General features: G+C 48.5%; 2 protein-coding genes across 2 annotated transcripts in view; one reads left to right on the top strand and one right to left on the bottom strand.

The window, feature by feature from the left end:
* Mybl2 (MYB proto-oncogene like 2) overlaps positions 1-11576 on the top strand; it is a 29582-nt gene extending 18006 nt beyond the window's left edge. Inside the window, exons 8-14 of the mRNA XM_050150923.1 lie at positions 1480-1896; positions 2702-2841; positions 5632-5731; positions 7422-7535; positions 8283-8384; positions 10425-10574; positions 11046-11576. Of these exons, the coding sequence (XP_050006880.1) occupies positions 1480-1896; positions 2702-2841; positions 5632-5731; positions 7422-7535; positions 8283-8384; positions 10425-10574; positions 11046-11174 (1152 nt within the window). The 3' untranslated portion in view covers positions 11175-11576. The remainder of the gene's footprint in view (positions 1-1479; positions 1897-2701; positions 2842-5631; positions 5732-7421; positions 7536-8282; positions 8385-10424; positions 10575-11045) is intronic.
* A 4253-nt stretch (positions 11577-15829) lies between these two features.
* Gtsf1l (gametocyte specific factor 1 like) lies at positions 15830-16367 on the bottom strand. Its single transcript, XM_050150979.1, is given in 3 exon segments — positions 15830-15964; positions 15966-16019; positions 16092-16367. Coding segments are annotated over 3 exon segments (465 nt in total).
* Between the last annotated feature and the right edge of the window lie 2972 nt (positions 16368-19339).

Genomic DNA, 19339 nt, shown 5'->3' with positions numbered 1-19339 from the left:
TCTCTTGTGAACTTGCCTTTTTCCCCTCCACCACTCTCCTTGCATTTATTGATTGATGGAGGTTGCACAGCCCTGACCAGGCTGGGGACACTAGTGAGGTCATTGCAGTCCTTGCCCTACAGCATGGAATGGGTTGAAAAGTATTCTTAGAGAGGGTGCCGAATTGGTCTCACTGGAGAGGGGCCTGGAAGTGCCAGGAGTTACACTGCTCAGCCAGTGGGTTTGGCTGCTCACCCCTAGGCCACGCTATGATTACTGCCCTAGGTGTCATAGGTTGTGTTCCTTGTGTGGAGACAAGCAAATACCTGTTTACCAACCAGGTATGGCACCAAGGACAGACCAATCCCACACAGCTCTAGCAGGTGATGCCTAGAGGATTGTGGGTATCCTGTAACTTCACAAGACGGCTGCATCACTAGTAAGCTGACCAGCATGAGCAGCAGACTCACAGGCAGTATATCCCTGCGGCGCCCAGATAGTATGCAGCCCTCGGGCAGAGTCTCTTCACCAGCAGTTATTTACAGCTCTGTAACTGTGGGGAGGGGCCTTGCGGCTCTTGTAACTTTCCTCTAGGAGGGAGTGTGTCATTTCTGAGAAAATAGCTAAACAGTGACATTGCTTGAGAGCTTGTGGCTGGGGCCATCCTTTTGATGTGATAGCCAGCTTCAGGCTATATCAGCTAGGAGTTAAGTCCTGACTGACTCAGACCTCAGACTCTCTACCGGGAGTGGTGAAGGTCAGGGAAAGGATCTTATAAAACCACTGTCCATCCCATCCAGCATCCTCCCCAGGCATTCCTGCAGGATATGCTTCCTAGATGCTCCAAGATGCCATCAGTTTCCTGGACCTCTGATCTCTGAGAGATCAGGATCTGAGGTCAACCTAGCTGCAAGCTAGTTTCTACTCTCAGGAATAAGCTGCCTCTGGCTCCAGCAAGTCCCAAGAACCACAGCGTGCAAGTGGGCTCTATCTCAGGGCCATACTTCCAGGATCAAAGTGGAACCTTCTGTTTCTAGACGCCTTTGGGTAAAGATGAGGACTGGTGATTCTCATATACTCTTTTGAGCTTTGCATGGGTTCTTTAATGTGATAGCAAGAAAGGGAGCCAGTGAGATGGCTCAGCAGATAGAGGCACTTGCCGCCAAGCCCAACCATCTGAGTTCAATCCAGAGGACCCACGTGGCAGAAAGAGAGGACTAACTCCTTCAAGTTGTCCTTGACACTCACGTAAAAATAAATGCAATGAATTAATAAGAAAAAAAGTCATGCTTTCTAGCAGGTTGCTAAGGGATTGTAAAGCTGTTGATTGGCAAGCATTCTGTTCAAGCTTTTCAGGATAATTCATAGAGCATTGAGGAAATGAATGTAAGTGGTAATGACTGATCCCAGGGATAAGGATCCCATTTTGACGTTGCTATATTTTCATGCAATGAATGAAGTTCTCCTGTATTAGGACTTTCTACCCTCCCTTTCTGGCAGGACCCTGATGCTTGGTGTGACTTGAGTAAATTTGATCTTCCTGAAGAACCATCTGCTGAGGGCAGTGTCAACAGCAGTCCAGTGCGACCCCAGACATCACAGCAGCAAGAACAGGCACTGTCATCCCATGAGACTGCCACACCGGGGCCCAGCATGACTGAGTATCGGCTCGATGGCCACACTATTTCAGACCTGAGCCGGAGCAGCCGGGGGGAGCTGATCCCCATTTCCCCGAGCACTGAGGTTGGAGGCTCAGGCATTGGCACACCACCTTCAGTGCTCAAGCGACAGAAGAAACGGCGCGTGGCCCTGTCACCTGTCACAGAAAACAGTGCCAGCCTGTCCTTCCTGGACTCTTGTAACAGTCTTACCCCGAAGAGCACGCCTGTCAAAACCCTTCCGTTCTCTCCTTCCCAGGTGCGTGGGTCCCTCCGACTGCCTTGATTGCATAGATAAAACACCTAGTGCCCAGTGGGGTCTGGCACAGTACACATTGGATAATCAGTTTTCACTGAGTATCACCCTGTGCTCAGTGCTAGGGACTCAGTGCTAGGTGAGCAAAACCAGACCTGGCCCTGCCCTAATGAAGCTTCCACTCTGCATTATAAAAGATCCAGACAGGGGATAAAGTGAAGTGCTGCTGGGAATGAAGCTAGTAAGGATTTAGTCACTTGTCCTGTTGCTGCATTTCATCAAAATACTTGGTGAAGCAACCGAGGAAAGGACAGCTTTATCTTGGCTATAGTGGCAAGGATGCCATGGCAGCAGGAGCTGTAGCCTGGAGGGAGGCGGAATGATGACGTTCTACTCCCTTTTTCCTTGCTATTCAGTCCAAGTTCCCAGCCTGTGGACTGGCACTGCCCGCGGTAGGGTGTGTTGTCCCCATTTCATTTAACCTAGTCTAGAAGAATCCCTTGCAGACGTGCCCAGAGGTTTGTTCCCATGGTGATTGCAAGCACCATCAAGTTGATAACTGTGGATCCAGGGGGACTTTCAGGGATAGAGGAATTTCTTGCATTGAGAATGCTATAGGACCTGGCTGGGTAATACAGGAAAGACAGAAAGGCTGAGTCATACTTGTTGAAAGAAGTCTTTGCTGGTGTCCTACAGGTCAGAACAAGACCTCAACCTCACAGAACAGACATGGGGAGTGCTGTCTAAGGGTCTATTCCTGTCCGTCAAAAGCTTCTTCTTGTCACATGTTCTAACTCTTCCCTGACAGTTTCTGAACTTCTGGAACAAGCAGGATACCCTGGAGCTAGAGAGCCCTTCACTGACGTCCACTCCAGTGTGCAGCCAGAAGGTGGTGGTCACCACACCCTTGCACAGGGATAAGACACCCCTGCATCAGAAGTATCCATCGTGAGTACCGCACTGCCACCTGTCCACCTGGACAACAGGGAGGCCCTCTCATCCTGGGGCGTAGCTGTCAACCTCTTGGTCCTTGTCTGAATAGCCTGTTCTTTTTCCTTCTTTTCCCCTTTTATTTTTTTTTTTTTAACTTGATAGTCCTGGATCTCAGAAACAGTGTTCACACACACACACACACACAAAACAAAAAAACAACCTAATATTTTTCCTCCTTTGATAAGCATCAAGTATGGATCAGAGGTGTTTGAACCAAAAGTGCCCCTGGGCTCTGTATGCCTCAGGAGCCAAGAGCTCTGCAATTGTGTCTGTCCTCAGCCTGCTGTGAGGGAGGGCTTTTATGGTATGCCCACTCCCTCTTGTGGCATGATGGAATTCCAGGTGGATAGGGTTGCTTTCTTGCTCCTCTATTCATTAGTTTGGCTGCAGAGGCATTACAGTCTGTTCAAGGAACTGGTTCAGGAATTTTGCACAAGGTAATGATGACTTTTCAAAAGCAATTTATTAAAATCCATTGGTTAGAAATCACTCAATCTAATAATGATAGTCTTGTGAGAAGTAATTCTTGCATTCAAATGAGAACCTGGACTTTCCATCTGAGCCCTTTAACAGGGATGCTGAACTATGGCAGGCCTGGCCTTTTCCTTCTGTGGTTAGAGACTTGTGTTGTAGAATTTACTGCTGTATAATTTTGTATTTCTGTATTTTACATTTTGTTTTATGGTACAGCTGAGTGGGTCTTTTTGCTGGGTGGTGGTGGGGCTCTGGTGCCGCCTTTAATCCCAGCACTTGGGTGGCCTCCCGGTGGAACTCCGAGTTCAAGACCAGCCTGGTCTACAGAGCAAGTTCCAGACCTACCAAGCTAGTAATGAGACTGCATCTCAATAAAAAAGGCTGATGATAATGAGTGACATTCTTAGGCGTGTACGTCACTGTACTCAGCTCATGTGACTGCTAGGCTCTGCCTGGGTGTCCTCTTCCTGTTTTGGGCTTAAGAGATAGATAGCTAACTGGAATAGCCATGGACTCAGGGATTACTTTCCCCAATTTCCCAACGTCACAAGTCCCCCTCACACAACTGTTTATCTGCCTTCTGTTGGTGAGAGGGTGTATCTGATTCTTGCTGTTCCGTTTTGACCAGAAGTGGAAACACGCTTTATCTTTAAATGCAGATACTAACACAAATTCTTTTGATATTCTTATCTCTTTCAAAGATTCTTTGCAAGACGCACTAGACTTAAATTTCCAAATTGGAGTTTTGTTGCCAAAAGCTTTATTTCATGCATCCTGTGTTTGGGGGTGTGCTGTTGTTTGAGAAAGGCCCTCGTATGTCTTACACTGGCCTCAGACTTAGTGTGTAGCTGAGACTGACCTTGATTTACTATCTTCCTGCTTCTGCCTCCCCAAGAGCTGGTGTCACAGGTACGGTCACCACTGTGCCCAGAACTTTTTCCGTCATGTCACAGAGGTTGTGGCTTAGTAGAAGGAATGGTTTACTAACAACGGATATTGGTGTTCTCAGCTTACAGTGGAATAGACCCAACACTAGTTTAAAATGCCCTACATGGAGGCTGTGATAGAGCCAGTGATGAAGTAGGTGCTTACCGTGCAGCAGGGGGAGGAGAAAAGTGGAAAATGCCTTGAGTGTTACAGGACTAGAGATGAGTCACTGGTTAAGAGCACTGGCTGCTCTTGCAAAGGGTTCGGATTCAATTTCCAGTACATACATGGTGACTCACAGCCATTTGTAAGTCCAGTTGTAGGAGATCTAATGCCCTTCTCTGAGTTCCTCATGCTTCTACACTCAAATGGTGTACATAATTAAACTCAAACACGCATGCATGTGCATGCACACACATACAAAATTTAAAAAAAGAAAAAATCCATTTAGTAGATAACTTCCAGAAAATAGTTTAGCCTCTCCTGCCTTAAATGTATTCGATTGCTAACCCTGCAGTTGAGAAACTCCAGTGCAAAGCCTAGTACAAGAGACTGCTTTGCTAATTTATACTGTACAGAAAGCGAGAAGCATGATGTTGTTGGTGTGTGCTGTGCTGTAATTGTAAATTAGGGACTGTCTAAACAGCACACATCAAAGTATGGTCCTTATTGATAGTAGACACTGGTCTCTGAAGGGAAAGTTACCCTGGCCTGAGGGGTGGCACACTGGTTCCACTATAGCCAGAGATCAGGGACGGCCCCTTGGAAACACAGCTGAACTGAGAAGAGAACTGCCGGAGCTAGAAGGTGGAGGCATGCCTTTGTGTAAGGAGCAGCAGATGGAGAACATGGAAGAACTGTAATTGTGTTCTTTCCGCATTTCTGCCCTCACCATGATGATCTGAGAGAACCAGTGGAGATTGTGGCTGTCTTGTACCTAGTACCACATGCTTTCTATAGAGAGGACACATAGGGTTGTGGGCTTGCTTCCCAGGCCTGAAATATGACTGCAGGTCCACCTTGTATCTGGGAAGTCCCCAGACTGTACTTCGATGGGCAGCACTCTCCATCATTGTCATGGTCTCCTCCCCCCTCTTTCCTTCCTCTAGGTCCCTGACCTAGACTTGTGCAGGAAGTCAGGCAGGCACCGTTGAACCAATGTGATAGGAAAGAGTGTCGGGGGGGGGGGGGGGGGGGGGGGGGGGGGAGGGCGGGGGGGGGGGGGGGGGGGGGGGGGGGGTGGGGGGGGGGGGGGGGGGGGGGGGGAATTGGGGATCCTGGTCATGACTGGGAAAGCGGGAGTTCACTCTTTCCTTTGGCTGAGCCTCCTCTGGCCCCTGGCAGGTTTGTAACCCCAGATCAGAAGTACTCCATGGACAACACTCCCCACACGCCAACCCCGTTCAAGAATGCCCTGGAGAAGTATGGACCACTGAAGCCCCTGGTATGTGCCATGGTTGCTGTGACTCTGTGTGGGGTGGATTCATCTGACAGGGGCTGATGAGCCCCTTTCTCTCTGAGGGCTCCATAGTCTTCTCACAAGGTACAGTTTCTACTTATTTGCATTTCCTGAGTACCTTCAGTGTGCCAGACAGGCAGAAACTGGCTGACGGTAGAGTTGGTGGTATCTTGGTGAAATTGTGTAGAACAGGGGACGTGGACATTAAAACACATGCCACCTAAATATCTACAGATTTTCTTACTGTAAAGAAAAGGGCCAAAACATGCATAGTGACACTCACCTGTAACACCTGTTCTTGGCAGGTGGGGGAGACAGACAGATCAGAAGTTCAGCTGCCTAGAAAGTTTGAGGCTAGCCTGAGCAACATGAGACCTTATTTAAAAGGTGGGGGTGGAAGCCAGGTATGGTGGTCCCTGCCTTTAATCTAGCACTCAGGATGCTGAGGCAAGGCTGTTGTGAGCCAGTCTGCACTACATGGGGAGGAGAGAAGGAAAGCCTCAGCAAAGATGAAGGTTATCTCATTGATTCTAGGTCAAGTGGGGCTTCTAGAAACTGGTACTAGTCATGAGTACTAGTTAATACTGTCCCTACTGGGTGTCTGTTGAACTAGGTCGCCCTTCAGGCTTATTCTTGGCGGCTGTAGATGAGTAGACAATGCTGGCTCTTTGTATGACATTTGAAGTGTCACTATGAGTGTTCACTGTCTCTCCAAGTCTTTGCTACCTGAGGGTAGAGAAGTTACTTGGAGCTTCTGCACCTGAGCAATGGAAACAAGACACATAATGTCCCAGTTAGTGCGGAACAAGGACAGAAGGAACCTGGGCTTTTGGTGTATGTAGGTTCTTTATTTTTAAGATAGCTTTTGTCTACGAAGCCCAGTGTCTTGGGTTTCTATTGCTGTGGTAAAATGCTGACCAAAAGCAACCTCAGGGAGATAGGGCTTATTTCAGCCTACAGTGGGAAGTCAGGGCAGGAGCTGGTGCAGTTGCTGAGGGGGGAGTGCTCTGTATTTGCTTGCTTCTCATGACTTGCTCAATTACTTTCTGATACACCCCAGGACTACAATGGGGCCCTCCCACGTCAATTAAGAATATACCCTCAGAGGTTTGCCTCCAGCCCATTCTGGTTGGAAACCTTTTTTTCTCAGGTCTCCTCCTCTCAGATGACTCCAGTTTGTATCAAGTTAATGGAAAACTAACACTATCAGGACTGTTCTTGAACTTGTCCAGGCTGATTTCGCCTGTCTTGGCCACCCTCACAGTGCTGAGGTTATAGGTGCTATCTGAAATCCCAGGGTTCTAGTGGTGCTTCTGCATCGACCCTTGAGGACCTGGGACTTCAAAGAAGACCGGGCCCAAGCATCTGGATTATAATAACTGCTGTGGCCCAAGTCAGGTTCTTGATACATATGAGCCTGAGCTTCTGCTCTGTAGACATGAAAATTGCTGCACAGGGCTACGTGGAGCTGTAAAGCTGCTCTTCTAGACATGTAGGTCATCAGGGTCAAGGTCTTCGTCCAGCTGTCTAAGGCAGGACCACTAGGTTATGAACAATTCATGTGAGGTCAGTGTCCTGGTGTAGGCTTCCTTTGCGTGCCTAGAACCGTCCACCTCTCTTAGACCTGCACAGCCTGAATGGGCCTCATGTGGGTCACCCTTGCATCTGTCCACAGCCGCAGACTCCACACCTGGAAGAGGACTTGAAGGAAGTGCTACGTTCTGAGGCTGGCATTGAGCTCATTATTGAGGATGATGTGAGGCCTGAGAAGCAGAAAAGAAAGCCTGGGGTGAGTGACTTGAGGGCACTTACTGCCTGGGCAGCTGGCCTAGAAAGTCAGCCCCGTGGGCAGGGGACCTGTGAAGTTCCTTACCGAGGGAGTGCACTTTTCAGAGAGCCCTGGCCTCTTCCCTGGGTCCTCCTGAATTTTGACTGATACACCCTTCTGAAGTGGGTTGGACCATGGGGTGCCGAGTGCAGTAGTGGTCAAGTGAGACTTACAGAGACAGGCGAGCAGCACACAGCCTCACGGCCATGTGAATTCATGTGGGATGAGGGAATAGAGGGGGATAGATTCCAACTGTTTCTTTCAGATGGTAGAGTGAGTTAGGAAGAGGGTCAGAATGGGTACCTCAGCCACGAAGGCAGTGTGTGGGGGATTCACAGGGCCACGTGATGAGATACCAGTCGTGGTCTGCTTCCTTCCCATTACACTGGCTGGCTACTCTTGTTGCCACAGATCTCTTTGCTTTTGTGTTCTTCCCTAGACTGCTCTTCCTAGGGGGAGATGATGGAGCTAGGCAGTGAGGCTGGGAAGGACCCACAGTGTCTGGCAGGGTAAGGACCACCTGGGTCAGAGTCTAGTGTGGCCAAGGTCTCCTGGTCTTCCCATATCCCTAGAGCAAGAACTGCTCGCTGTCTATGCCTTGATTACACACACTCTCAAGTCCTGATTCAATGACTGTGGTCACTGAGGCATTGACCATGGGAAACGTGACTACTCACGCCATCCATCCTCTTCTTCCCTAACCCTCAGCTGCGGCGAAGCCCTATCAAGAAAGTTCGAAAGTCTCTGGCTCTTGACATTGTGGATGAAGATGGGAAGCTGATGTCTACACTTCCCAAAACTCTGTCCTTGGTAAGGGGGTGACTCTTATTCCTAAATATATGGGGGGTTCCCCCGGCCTGGCAGGCTCACAGAGCAGCAGCAAACTCCAGCGGGTCCCCAGTGGTGCCGGGCACCGGCTCCAGAGTCCGGCACCCTAGCAAGTGGCTACAGTTTCCCACCAGCGGGAGGCTCCGCGCTCAGCGGGTAACAGACACATAGACACAAAAGATAGGCATAAAGGTAACATATTTATTACAGGAGAGAGAGAGAGAGAGAGAGAGAGAGAGAGAGAGAGAGAGAGAGAGAGAGAGAGAGAGAGAGAGAGCGAGCCGTGTGTACACCGGGAGAGAAAACAGGGAGAGAGAGCAATGGCGGGCGGAGGTCAGAGGTTAAAAAGGAGTGGGCGTGGCTAGGGCAGGGACGGAAAGAATAACAGTGCCAGTAACCACCTGCTTCACGGGTCCTCGGGAACCTCTGCCTTTGGAGCTGTCTGGTCATGGAGAGGACTCTCTAGATGGGGTGGGTTTCTGGTTCTCCGGTTGGGCCCGGTGTTGGGAAGATTGGCAGGAGATTGCAGGTCTGGGCACCCAGCCTGAACTTCACTGAGAGTCCTGATGTGTCTTTCCTAGGTTTGACTTGGCAAGAGTTATATTGCTAGAACATTCTAGGCCCCCAGCACCACCCTGCCCACTGAGTGCCAACCACATGGGCCCCAAGCCCAGCTGAGTGGTTGAGGCACTTTAACCCTGAGCAACTGCTATCTGGCCTACAGGCCAGCCTTGCTCTTCTGGGCATAGAAGTCACTGCCTTTAAGAGCCCAGGTGTTGTGCTACTGCTGGTCCCTCGGAGCTGATGAGATGTGGCCTGGTGTATAAATTGATGGTATGGCAGTTCTGCTGTATGGTTAAGGAGGAGATTTTTTATTTTGGATATGAGAGAGAGAACAGCCAGAAACATCTGGAAGAGTCCAGAGCAGAGAAAGAATAGACTGAACATAAACAGCAGACTAGAGGTGACCAGGGCTATCTGCAAGAGAGAGGAGGTTAGCGCGGGATAGAGAACAGAGAAAACAGCACGAGTGACAGGGTTATAAGGAAAACTAGTGGCTGCCAGGAGGGAGCTGGGATTCTGGGGTAACGGAGGAGATGAGAAGGGCGAGGATGCTGGCCTGGGCTTTGAAATGAGTAACAGGTACTTGTGATAGGGAGGGAGCCTGGAGACCAGATAAGCTTTGATATGTGATAGGCCCCACAAGTAACCATATGTTCCCATGGAAGGGAACTGGCTTCACAGGTTCCTGAGAAATGCTGGCTTTTATCTAACTGCCAGAAATCCTTCTATCTAGGTCTAGGTTGAGCTCATTTCTGATGATTGGACAGCCTTTTGGAGTTGGGGGGATTGGAGTTTTCCTTTGGGCCTGACATCCGGCACCAGTAGAGAGGCAGTGATGGGTGGGAGCATGAATGAAGGAGATGAATTGCTAAACAGATCTTATAGGTAGGGCTGTTGTCCTTCTAGAAAAACCTTTTTCCAGGGAGCCCTGCCCAGTGGGGGACTTGCTCCCTTCAGTCAGACCTTTGGCTGCCTCCAGAGGCATCTACTTTGTTTGGTTTTAAGCAATGCTGGGGGTTGAACCCACTCTGCTGTAGGGAATAATAAACCTGTGGTCTGGTCTTGACTCCTGGGCCCCTCACCCCAAGTGGAACATAAGGACAGCAAGCCAGTGAGCAGAGCAGGGCTGCTTTATGGGTCCATGGCACATTCCACTTGATGCTTAGGGTTTTTTTTTCTGAACCAGGAAGCCTGAAGTACTGTGTCGGACCTCATGTGACAGGAGCTGGCATTGCTGGGCTCCGAAATGATCAGTTCATAGATACTCCTTTAAGTAAAAAGATGAAGGGAATGCGTTTGAACTCCTTATCTGAAAGGGAACAGAGGCTTAGAGGGTGGACACCCTGCTCCAGATCTTAGCAGGGTGGGGATGCTGGGATACCGGGTTGTGTTTCTGTTTTGTTTTCCCCTGGCAAAGATCTTGTGGCAAAGTGGTGACTAACTTGGTTTTGATTTCAGCCAACAAGTATCCCATCCAGCTCCTCTAGCTTCACCCTGCCAGGTATCAAAGAGGATAACAACCTGCTCAACCAGGGGTTCCTGCAGGCCAAACCTGAGAAAGTGGTGGCCACCCAGAAGCCCCGGAGCCATATTCCAGCCCCTGCCCCTGTGAGTGCTTGCTGTAAACAGGTCCTGCCCCGGGGCCTGATTGTTTTACTGCATTCCTGTGACTCTTTGCCTGACTAACTGCTACTTCCTATGGGAAGCCATTCCTGTCCTCACCTGAAGAGATGCATCTAGCTCCATTTCCTTCCTGAGGCTTGGACTTAACCTGCCACTGGGTCATTATCTGTATTTGGCTTGCTTAGTGCTGACCTGGGTCATTGTATCCCAGTGTCCTCATCTGTTCTGCTGTGGCTTCTCCTGAGGCCAGCAGGTGCTGCACACTTTTTCCTGTCTCAGCCTCCTGCTTTACTATTAAGCCTACAGATGAGGCGTGACTTCCCCAGGACCACCAAAGAAAATGGAGGGAGCATAAACTGGCTTCCAATATCCAGAGAGAGGGCCCTAGAAATGTCCCCACCCTTACTACCCAGGACTACCAGGGTTTGTTATTGAGCTAACTCTCTTACCTACCAGATGACCAGCGCCTGGAAGATGGTGGCCTGTGGGGGCACCAAAGACCAGCTCTTCATGCAAGAGAAAGCCCGGCAGCTCCTGGGCCGCCTGAAGCCCAGCCACACATCTCGGACCCTCATCCTGTCCTGAAGGGCTTGGAGGGCACAGACCTGTTCTCATGTTTACAGGGGCTGGGGGGGGGGGGGGTAAGGCTTGCTTTGAAATCACATTCAGGTGATCAGCTTCAGGAAGTCGCCAGCTGCCCTCAGACTACTCAGGTGGCAGCAGAAGTAACACACACTATATCCTGTCCCCAGGTCTATCTTTGGGAAGTTAGTTCCTGGTGCTAAAAGAACAAAATCCCACTCCTGGGCCTATCTGTTCTGTCCCCAAAGCCACTACTAGGAACCCCGTTAGCTTCTCCCGAGCTCTCATCAGGACTGGCTTCATCTCAGACCCCTGCTTAGGATCGGGGACGTGGCTAGGAGTGTTCCGTTTTTCATCCCCTTTTGGTCTATTCTCTCCACAATAAAGTACCCTTCTCCCTGTGTAGCCCTGACTCTGCCTTCTGGGCCTTGCTTGAAGTGCCTTAGTGGCTTTCTTCTGACATGTAGGTATGTGGACCTCTGTCCTCAGAACTTGGCCTGTGGAAAGCTCTGCAGATCTCCTAGGAACTCTTAGCGGGGTTAAAGTTGGGCATGGGTGAGAGGCTCTTGGAAGGTGGAAAGGACTGGGAGAACCATCCAACTCTGGTGGCCAGTGTGCAGAAAGAGGGCTACCTAGCTCTGGAGCTCTATGTCTGAGGTTGTGGGAACAATTGCTCATGCTGTTGCCTCCCTTGGTTAGGGTCAGTGGATGGAGTATGGCCTATAGCTGGTGAGCTTGAAGAGAGAGATGCCGAGCCTTATGTTTAGATCAGGAAGTTCAGTAGTTTGCATGAGTGTCTTTGGATTGGAGGTTGGATGAACCTCTGAGAAGCCTATACCGAGTCCAGGTTGCAGAGAAGACTAGAGGCAGATCCTTTCTGATAAGGCAAGAGATACCATCTCAAGACACACCTGAGCCAGTGCTCCAGAATTCAGACACTTCCCTGCTCTTATGCAAGGAATGATGGGGGCCGGCTCTGCTCTTCCCATACTGCCTCCTACAGCCTGTGCCTGAGCCCCATGCTCAGGTAGCTTCTGTCTGCTTCACCCCTGTGCTTGTTCGTGCTTTTCTCACTACTAGGACCAAAAAGGGACTTATGGGGGGGGGGCTACATTGGCTCCTGGTCAGTGCTAGCGAAGGTGTGATGGCAGAAACGAGGCTACTGTGAAGCAGAGGACGAAGGTTGCTAGTGCTTACCAGACTTCTCAGTCTGGGCTCTTCAATGGGTGCTGCCACCTGCATGTAGGGTGGGTCTTTCCCTTTAAATCCCTGGAATTTCCTCAGACACACCCAAGCCAACAATGAAGAGTAGCCACCAGAGCGTCTCTGCCTTTCTCTTTTCCTCTGCCATTGGGGAAGAGGCCTGCACTGCCTTGTTTCCAGAGGTTCCCACCAAGATCAAGAGTATTGTGGCTGTCTGCTGCTGGCTGGAGATGCAAGTTCTTGGGTCCAAAGACCTTAGAGAGGAGCCCAGGCCCCTGGAAGTCCTTGGTTATGCTGATGAGCTGGTTGGTCTAAGAGACCCCACCCAATGTCCTTTCCTACCTCTGGCTTTTTTTTTTTTTTTACTAAAATGTAATGAGAAAAAAATTTTATTAAATGAGAAAAAATTAAATTATTTTGTGTTCCAACCAGTTTCCCCTCCCTCCTTCCTTTCCCTCCCCCCTTTCCCTTCTCCCCCTCCCTCATCCGCTCCTGTTTCCATTCACAAAGGGGCAGGCCTCCCATAGGAGTCAACAAAGCATAGCACATCAAGTTCAGGCAGGACCAACCAGGCTCTCTTCCCCATGCCATCAAGGTTGGGTGAGGCAACCCAGCATGGGGAGAAGGGTCTCAAAAATAAGCACCAAAGACAGGTCCTGATCCCACTATTAGGAACCCCACAAACAGACCAAGCTACACAACTCACACACATGCAAATCCTACCTCTGGTCTTATTTTCAGGAATTATACAAAGGGAGAGCCCACAGGGGATGGGAGTACCTAGTTCTGCTTGTTGCAGGGAGCCAGCTGTAGGCGAGGCCTTTCGCCCTTCATCAATTGGATCCACCCCCCAGGTTTGTGTTTCCTAATGTGATGAGCTTGGTGCTGGGAGCAAAATGTGAACATTAAGTAGGGAAAGTCTCAAAGTTGGGCAGGGGTCAACCAACAAGATCCAAATGGTGGCATGTATATAACATGGCCCCAAGGTAAAGATGACTGAGGCATCCTGGGAAGCAAGGGCCACTTGGAACTCTGGGAAAATCTAAAGGAGACAATATTCCTGCTATCACAGAGACTCAAGGGAATGTGCTAAACTACACAAACCAGCTGGGTATAGACTTTGAGGAAGCAAGCAATTCATATACTACTTGGAGGTAGTTTGTCATGTAGCAGGTGCAGTCGCCCAGTTCTTTGGAGATAGGGCAAGGACTGAAGTAGGCCTAGGCAACAGCAGATGGCTGGGATCTGGATTTGGGCCAGCCTGCAATGAGGGAGAGGGTCTGTCGGTGAGGCTTGACTTGGAAGACTGGCATGGATGCAGAGCTTCCCTGATCTCAGTTGCTGAACCACTCAGTCCTTTATAGTCAGGACTATAGATCCTCTGCTGCCCTGCTGACAACAGCTGATGGGAACTTCCCATCTAGTGACAGAACAGATTTAGCCCAAACGACCCTACGGAGGCCTTTCTCACACCCTTCCGGGTTCACTTTGCATTTTGAAGTTTTTACTTTGACATTTTAAGTGCACAGAAGACCTACCGAGATCATGTGATGAGTTCCAGCACTCCACTTCGCCAACATTCACATCTGGCCAGATAGTGGTACATTTCACAAAGCCCAAAGAATGGCTGGTGTAAAACCATCCGCAAACACCAGGCTTCCTAGGATTTCACCTGTCTCTCTATTCAACCCAGGGTGTCACTTTGCATTTGGCATATTCATTTAAACTTCCTTATGGAAGGCTTCAAGTTTATATAAAAGTAGGCTAAAGGTGTAGCAAGTGGTAGTGTGTGTGCTTAGTAGGCACAAAGCCCTGGGTCCCTAGTAACAAACATACACAAAAGATTAAGACACTAGAATCACCTTATGATAGTAAGGTCTTTTATGACTAATTTGCTCTTAACACACACCAGATGTTTTTCCTGGCCTTATACAACTATCCCTCCAAGGCTTCCCCTGACTTCCCATTGGCTGTTCTCTATTTAGTACACTTAAATTCTTGTTAAATTTTATTTATTATTTGGGGCTGGTGAACACGTTCCAGAGGACCCAAGTTCAGGTCCCAGTATTCCTGTCAGTTTATATGCCCCTGTAACTCCAGCTCCAGGGGCACCTGCTGAGACCCGGCAAACATTCACATACACACAAGAATAAAAATCTAAAATTGTTATTGGGTATGTTTTTTTGGGGGGGGGTGTTATTCACAGTGTGCATATGGACAGAGTTCATGTGGAGTTGATTCTCTTTGTCTTTATGTGGGTTCTGGAGATTGAACTCGGGTCAGGTTAAGTGTGCAGCAAATTGTCTTTACCCTTTGAGTAATCTCATCCAACACACTGAGAAACGCTGTCTCCAGGGTCAGGGGCACACAACATGGAAACAGTTGAGGCAAGGGTGGTATGGCGTGTGCCCAAGTTATGCTTCAAAAAAAAATTAGATTTCCTCCTAAACTAGATGTGTGGATCACCTGTGGACTCAAGCCTCAGCTCACTTCACAGTTCAAGGTCAACTAGACTATTTGGTTAGTTCTAGGCTGGCTACACTATGTCTTAAAAAAATAAAGATTTCTGAAGAACTTACAAAAACCTAATTATGGCTTCTGGCTGCTGGCTTTTAAAAAAATATATGTAAGCCAGGTAACACATACACAGGTATGCAGAGGCGAAGAACGGGGAGATGCCTTTCTTACTCCTTGGTTGTCCTTCCTCGAAGCAGCCAGTGTTTAGAGTCTAGGAAGAAGCTCTTATCAGGTGCTGAGCATTTAAACCTCTGGACACGCTGCTATTTTATCCTGTGTGTATGCCATACAAGCACACATATCATGCTTCCTCTCTGGCCCTGTACAAATGGCATATTATAATGTAGATTTTTCTAGGCTTGTTTTCTATCAGTTAAACTCAGTGGTTGGCAATCTACATCCCATCGGCCAAATCCAGGCTGCCTCTTGTTTGTGTAGACAGTTTTATTGGAACATGGGGTCACTGACTTAGCTGTTATCTCTGGCTCTTTTCATCCTATAGACACAAGCAGCTGCCAGAGAGTCTGCAAGGTGAAGCAAGCCTAACTATACACCTTTCTGAACAAGCAATGTCCAATTTCCAACATCTGTACAGTTTCTACAAATGGCTCATCATGGTCCCTTCTCTTGTTAGTAAAGCTACAACCTAATTCCCTCAGGTAGGCTCTATTTATGGGCAAGTCAGTGCTGCTATAAATAATACCTTACGAAGTAACTGTACTCAACCTCATTTTCTACATGTGGCTGGCTGTGCAGGGTGAAGTCTTAGATGTGGAATTACTTGATCAAAGCCTGTGTGTCATGATCATTTTCATACTTCCTGTCAAAGTGTTCCCCGTGGAAGTTGGGTCAACTTACATCCATCTCACCTTTGTTATAAACCCCACCTCTCCTGCAGGCTTCCTAAGCCCTTTTGGAACAATCGGCAGCAGGGCCAGTTACTTTGCAGGTTTTTTTATTTTGAGATTCGCGTCTTGAGATTCGCGTCTATCCATGCATTTGAGAGCCCTCTTCTTCCTGCTAGACGTTTGCCCTCCTGGTCCTGGCTCGAGGATCTTCTGGGGTTTGGTCTCCTCTCTGTGACTCTTGTGTGTCACTTTCACAAACAAGTTTTTGGGGAATAAAACTCTTAAGCACGAACATTGGGTGAGAGTTGGCACCATCAACATTCCATGTGTCAGGGTTGGAAAGCCAACGGACTGGTAGTGTGTCCTCGGTCTGCGGCTCTGGGAGACTAACGTGAAGAGGGCTCAGCGTGTCCTCTTCTTCCAGGGAGCTTCGGTTGACACAAGTAGCTTCATGTTCAGCCAACTTTCTGATGGGAACCACGTGGCAAGCATTGTATTTACAGCTGGCCATCTTTTTGGCTTTCTTGGGGTTCTTCTTCCTGCATGATGCCAGGTGGTACTGGAGTCTGCTGAGTGGGATTCGGTGGTGAGGGTTATAAGGACAAATTTCTATGGATTCTGGCTCCATGGGGACTTGACTTGAAGCCAGGTTGTTTTGCACAGTGGCACACCTCTCAAGGAAAAGCCTTTTCGTAAGAAAGATTGTACCGTCTTCCGCCAAGCTTTGGCTCTTGGGACTCTGGAGTGAAATTCTTCCTCTTCAAGTTCTGTCAGCAACAGCTATGCAGAGAAAGCCAGCAAACGGCTGTGAGAGAAGGTAGCTCAAGCAGATACAAGAGCCCAAACAGTAGCTTCCAAGGAGGTGAAGTTAGAGGCTGTACAACCCTTTAACTCGAAGGGCTGTTACCCTGTGTTGTCAAGGGACAGAATGGGTGGTCACAATGGGTAGCTTATGACATCAGGAAAAGACTGTCCATCGCTTGGGGGAGTGGCCTCGAGGAAAGTTGCTATTCAAATTTATTTATGGCAGGAACAATTGCATCTTCTGACTTCATTAGTATAATTAAATTCAGAATACATGTTGGTTTACATCAACTAACTTTGTGTTATCTTTCAAAAAATATTTTTTACATGTATTTATTTGTATGCAGTGGCACATAGTGACATAATTGTGGAGGTGGAAGAACTACTTTCAGAAAGGACTTGGTTTTCTTCCTCCACGTGAGTTCTGGGCTCGAACTCAGGTTATCAGGCTTAGCAACAAGCACTTTTACCTAATGAGCCTTCTTGCCAATCCTCCTGCCTGCCTCCTTTCCTTCCTTGTCTCTCCCAGCCCCCACTCGCTTCCTCCCCTCTTTTGAGACCAGGTTTCATGTAGCTGAGGTTGGCCTGGCTCTTGATATGTAGGTGAGGATGACCTCTACCTTGTGTGCTGGGATTATAGACGTGTGCTGCTATTGCCAGTTTACATGGTGCTGGGGACCAAACCTGGGGCCTTATGCGTTTGTGGCAAACAGACTACTGTACCCTCAGTCTTTATTTTCTGCTCTCTTTGGTTCATTTTTTTTTCTTCTCCTCCCACCCCTTAATCTATCTCTACTAGGTCATTTCTTTGTGTAGGCAGTCTCTAATTTAAAATCCTCCTGCCTCAGCCTCCCAAGTGCTACAATCTCCGGGGTGTGCAACACACCTGACGCCAGCTCTTATTTTAAGTACAGAGTGTTGAGGAAATAGTTCCACCCTTCCTCACTTTGTACACGTTCTAATTGTTTAATAATTACAAATTGAAATGTCCAGTTTTTTAAATAGATTTTTATTTTGTGTGTGTTTCCCCTGCATGTGTGTAAGTGCACTGCGTGCCCTTGATAGCTCACAATCATCTCTAACGCCAGTTCTAAGGGATCTGATGCCCTCTTCTGGTCTCCGTGGATTCCTGCATGCTTGTGTGCTTCTCAAAGGAGCCAGAGAAGCAAAGACATACCCAAGGAAGGGAAAGCACTCCTGAAGGGGTAATCCTGATTTAACGGCCTCCTTGGCCTTTGCTGCTGTTGTCATTTGGTATCTGTGAGGTTTCTCTCCCCCCGCCCCCGTGCCTCTCCTTCTCAAATCTGTGCCTTTTTTTGCTATTCTGGCTCCCCTTGCATCTTACACCGCTTGGGGAACTGTCCTTCTGATTCAAGTTCAACTTCCTGACTTCTGTTAACATACTGTTCTGTTTCTGTTGGCTCGACAACACCCTTGTTTCACCTTTTCTTCCCTTAAGGATTTATTTTGGGGGGCTGGAGAGATGGCTCAGAGGGTAAGAGCACTGGCTGCTTTTCCAAAGAGGTCCCGAATTCAATTCCCAGCAACCACATGGGTCTCTCACTGAGTCTGGTAGTCTCTGGGTTTTTTTTTTTTTTTTTTTTTTAAAAAAAAAAGGTTTTTTAAAAAGATTTTTTAACCTTTTAAAAAATTACATATGTATGGGTGTACTGCCTGCATGTATGTCTATATACAATGTTCATGGAGGCTAGACAAGAGCTTTGGATACCTAGGATTGGAGTTACAGGTGGTGATGAGCCATCATGTTGGTGCTAGGAATTGAACCAGGGTCCCCTGGAAAGAACAATCAGTGTTCTTAACCACTGAGAATGCCCCTCACTCTATCATAGGCTCAGATATCTAAACAATTGGTTCCCACTGGTGACAGTGGGGTGTGTACTGGCTGGTGTCATGTCCACTTGTCACAAGCTAGAGTCACAAGAGAGGAAGGAGCCTCAACTGAGGGAATGCCTCCATGAGATCCAGCTGGAAGGCATTTTCTCATTTAGTGATCAATGAGGAGGGCGCGGCTCCTTATGGGTAGTGTCATCCCTGGGCTGCTGATCCTGGGTTCTATAAGAAAGCAGATTGAGCAAGTCATGGGAAGCAAGCCAGTAAGCAGCACCCCTCTGTGGCTTCTGTGTCAGCTCCTGCCTCCAAGATCCTCCTCCAAGATCCTGCCCTGACTTCCCTCAGTGATGAATGGTGCCATGGAAGTGTAACGTGAATAAACCCTGTCCTCCCCAACTTGCTTTTTGGTCAAGGTGCTTCATTGCAGTAATAGAAATCCTAACTGAGACAGGGTATGTGGTTATTTAAATGAGAATGTTCCCCCAATATGATCAGATGTTTGAATACTTAGTTCCCAGTTGGTGGCACTGTTTGGGTAGGTTTAGAAGGGGTGGCTTTGCTTCTGGCCATGGTGTTTTTTTTTTTTTAATTTATTTATGTATTTTTTTATGTGTATAAGTGCTCCATCTGCACATATGCCTGCGTGCCAGAAGAGGGCATCAGATCCCGTTATAGACGATTGTCAGCCACCGTGTGGTTGGTTGCTGGGAATTGAACTCAGGGCCTCTGGAAGAGCAGCCAGCGCTTTTCACTGCTGAGCCATCTCTCCAGCCTTGGTCATGGTGTTCTATCACTGCAACACCAAAGTAGTTAATACACAGTTGTCCCCTCCACCCTAGCACTGGTATTAGAGGAGCCAACCCCCAACTTTTTCTCTGGGTGCTGGGACCCAAACTCACGACTCACGCTTGTGCAGCAAGCCCCTTTACCCACTGGGCCATCTCC

This window comes from Alexandromys fortis, unplaced genomic scaffold (genome assembly GCF_014885135.2).
Source record: "Alexandromys fortis isolate MF-2015 unplaced genomic scaffold, M_Fortis_MF-2015_v1.1 scaffold_27, whole genome shotgun sequence".
In the NCBI taxonomy this organism is placed as follows: Eukaryota; Metazoa; Chordata; class Mammalia; order Rodentia; family Cricetidae; genus Alexandromys; species Alexandromys fortis.
The sequence above is the reverse complement of the archived record's forward strand: the minus strand, read 5'-3'. Positions and strand labels throughout refer to the sequence as shown.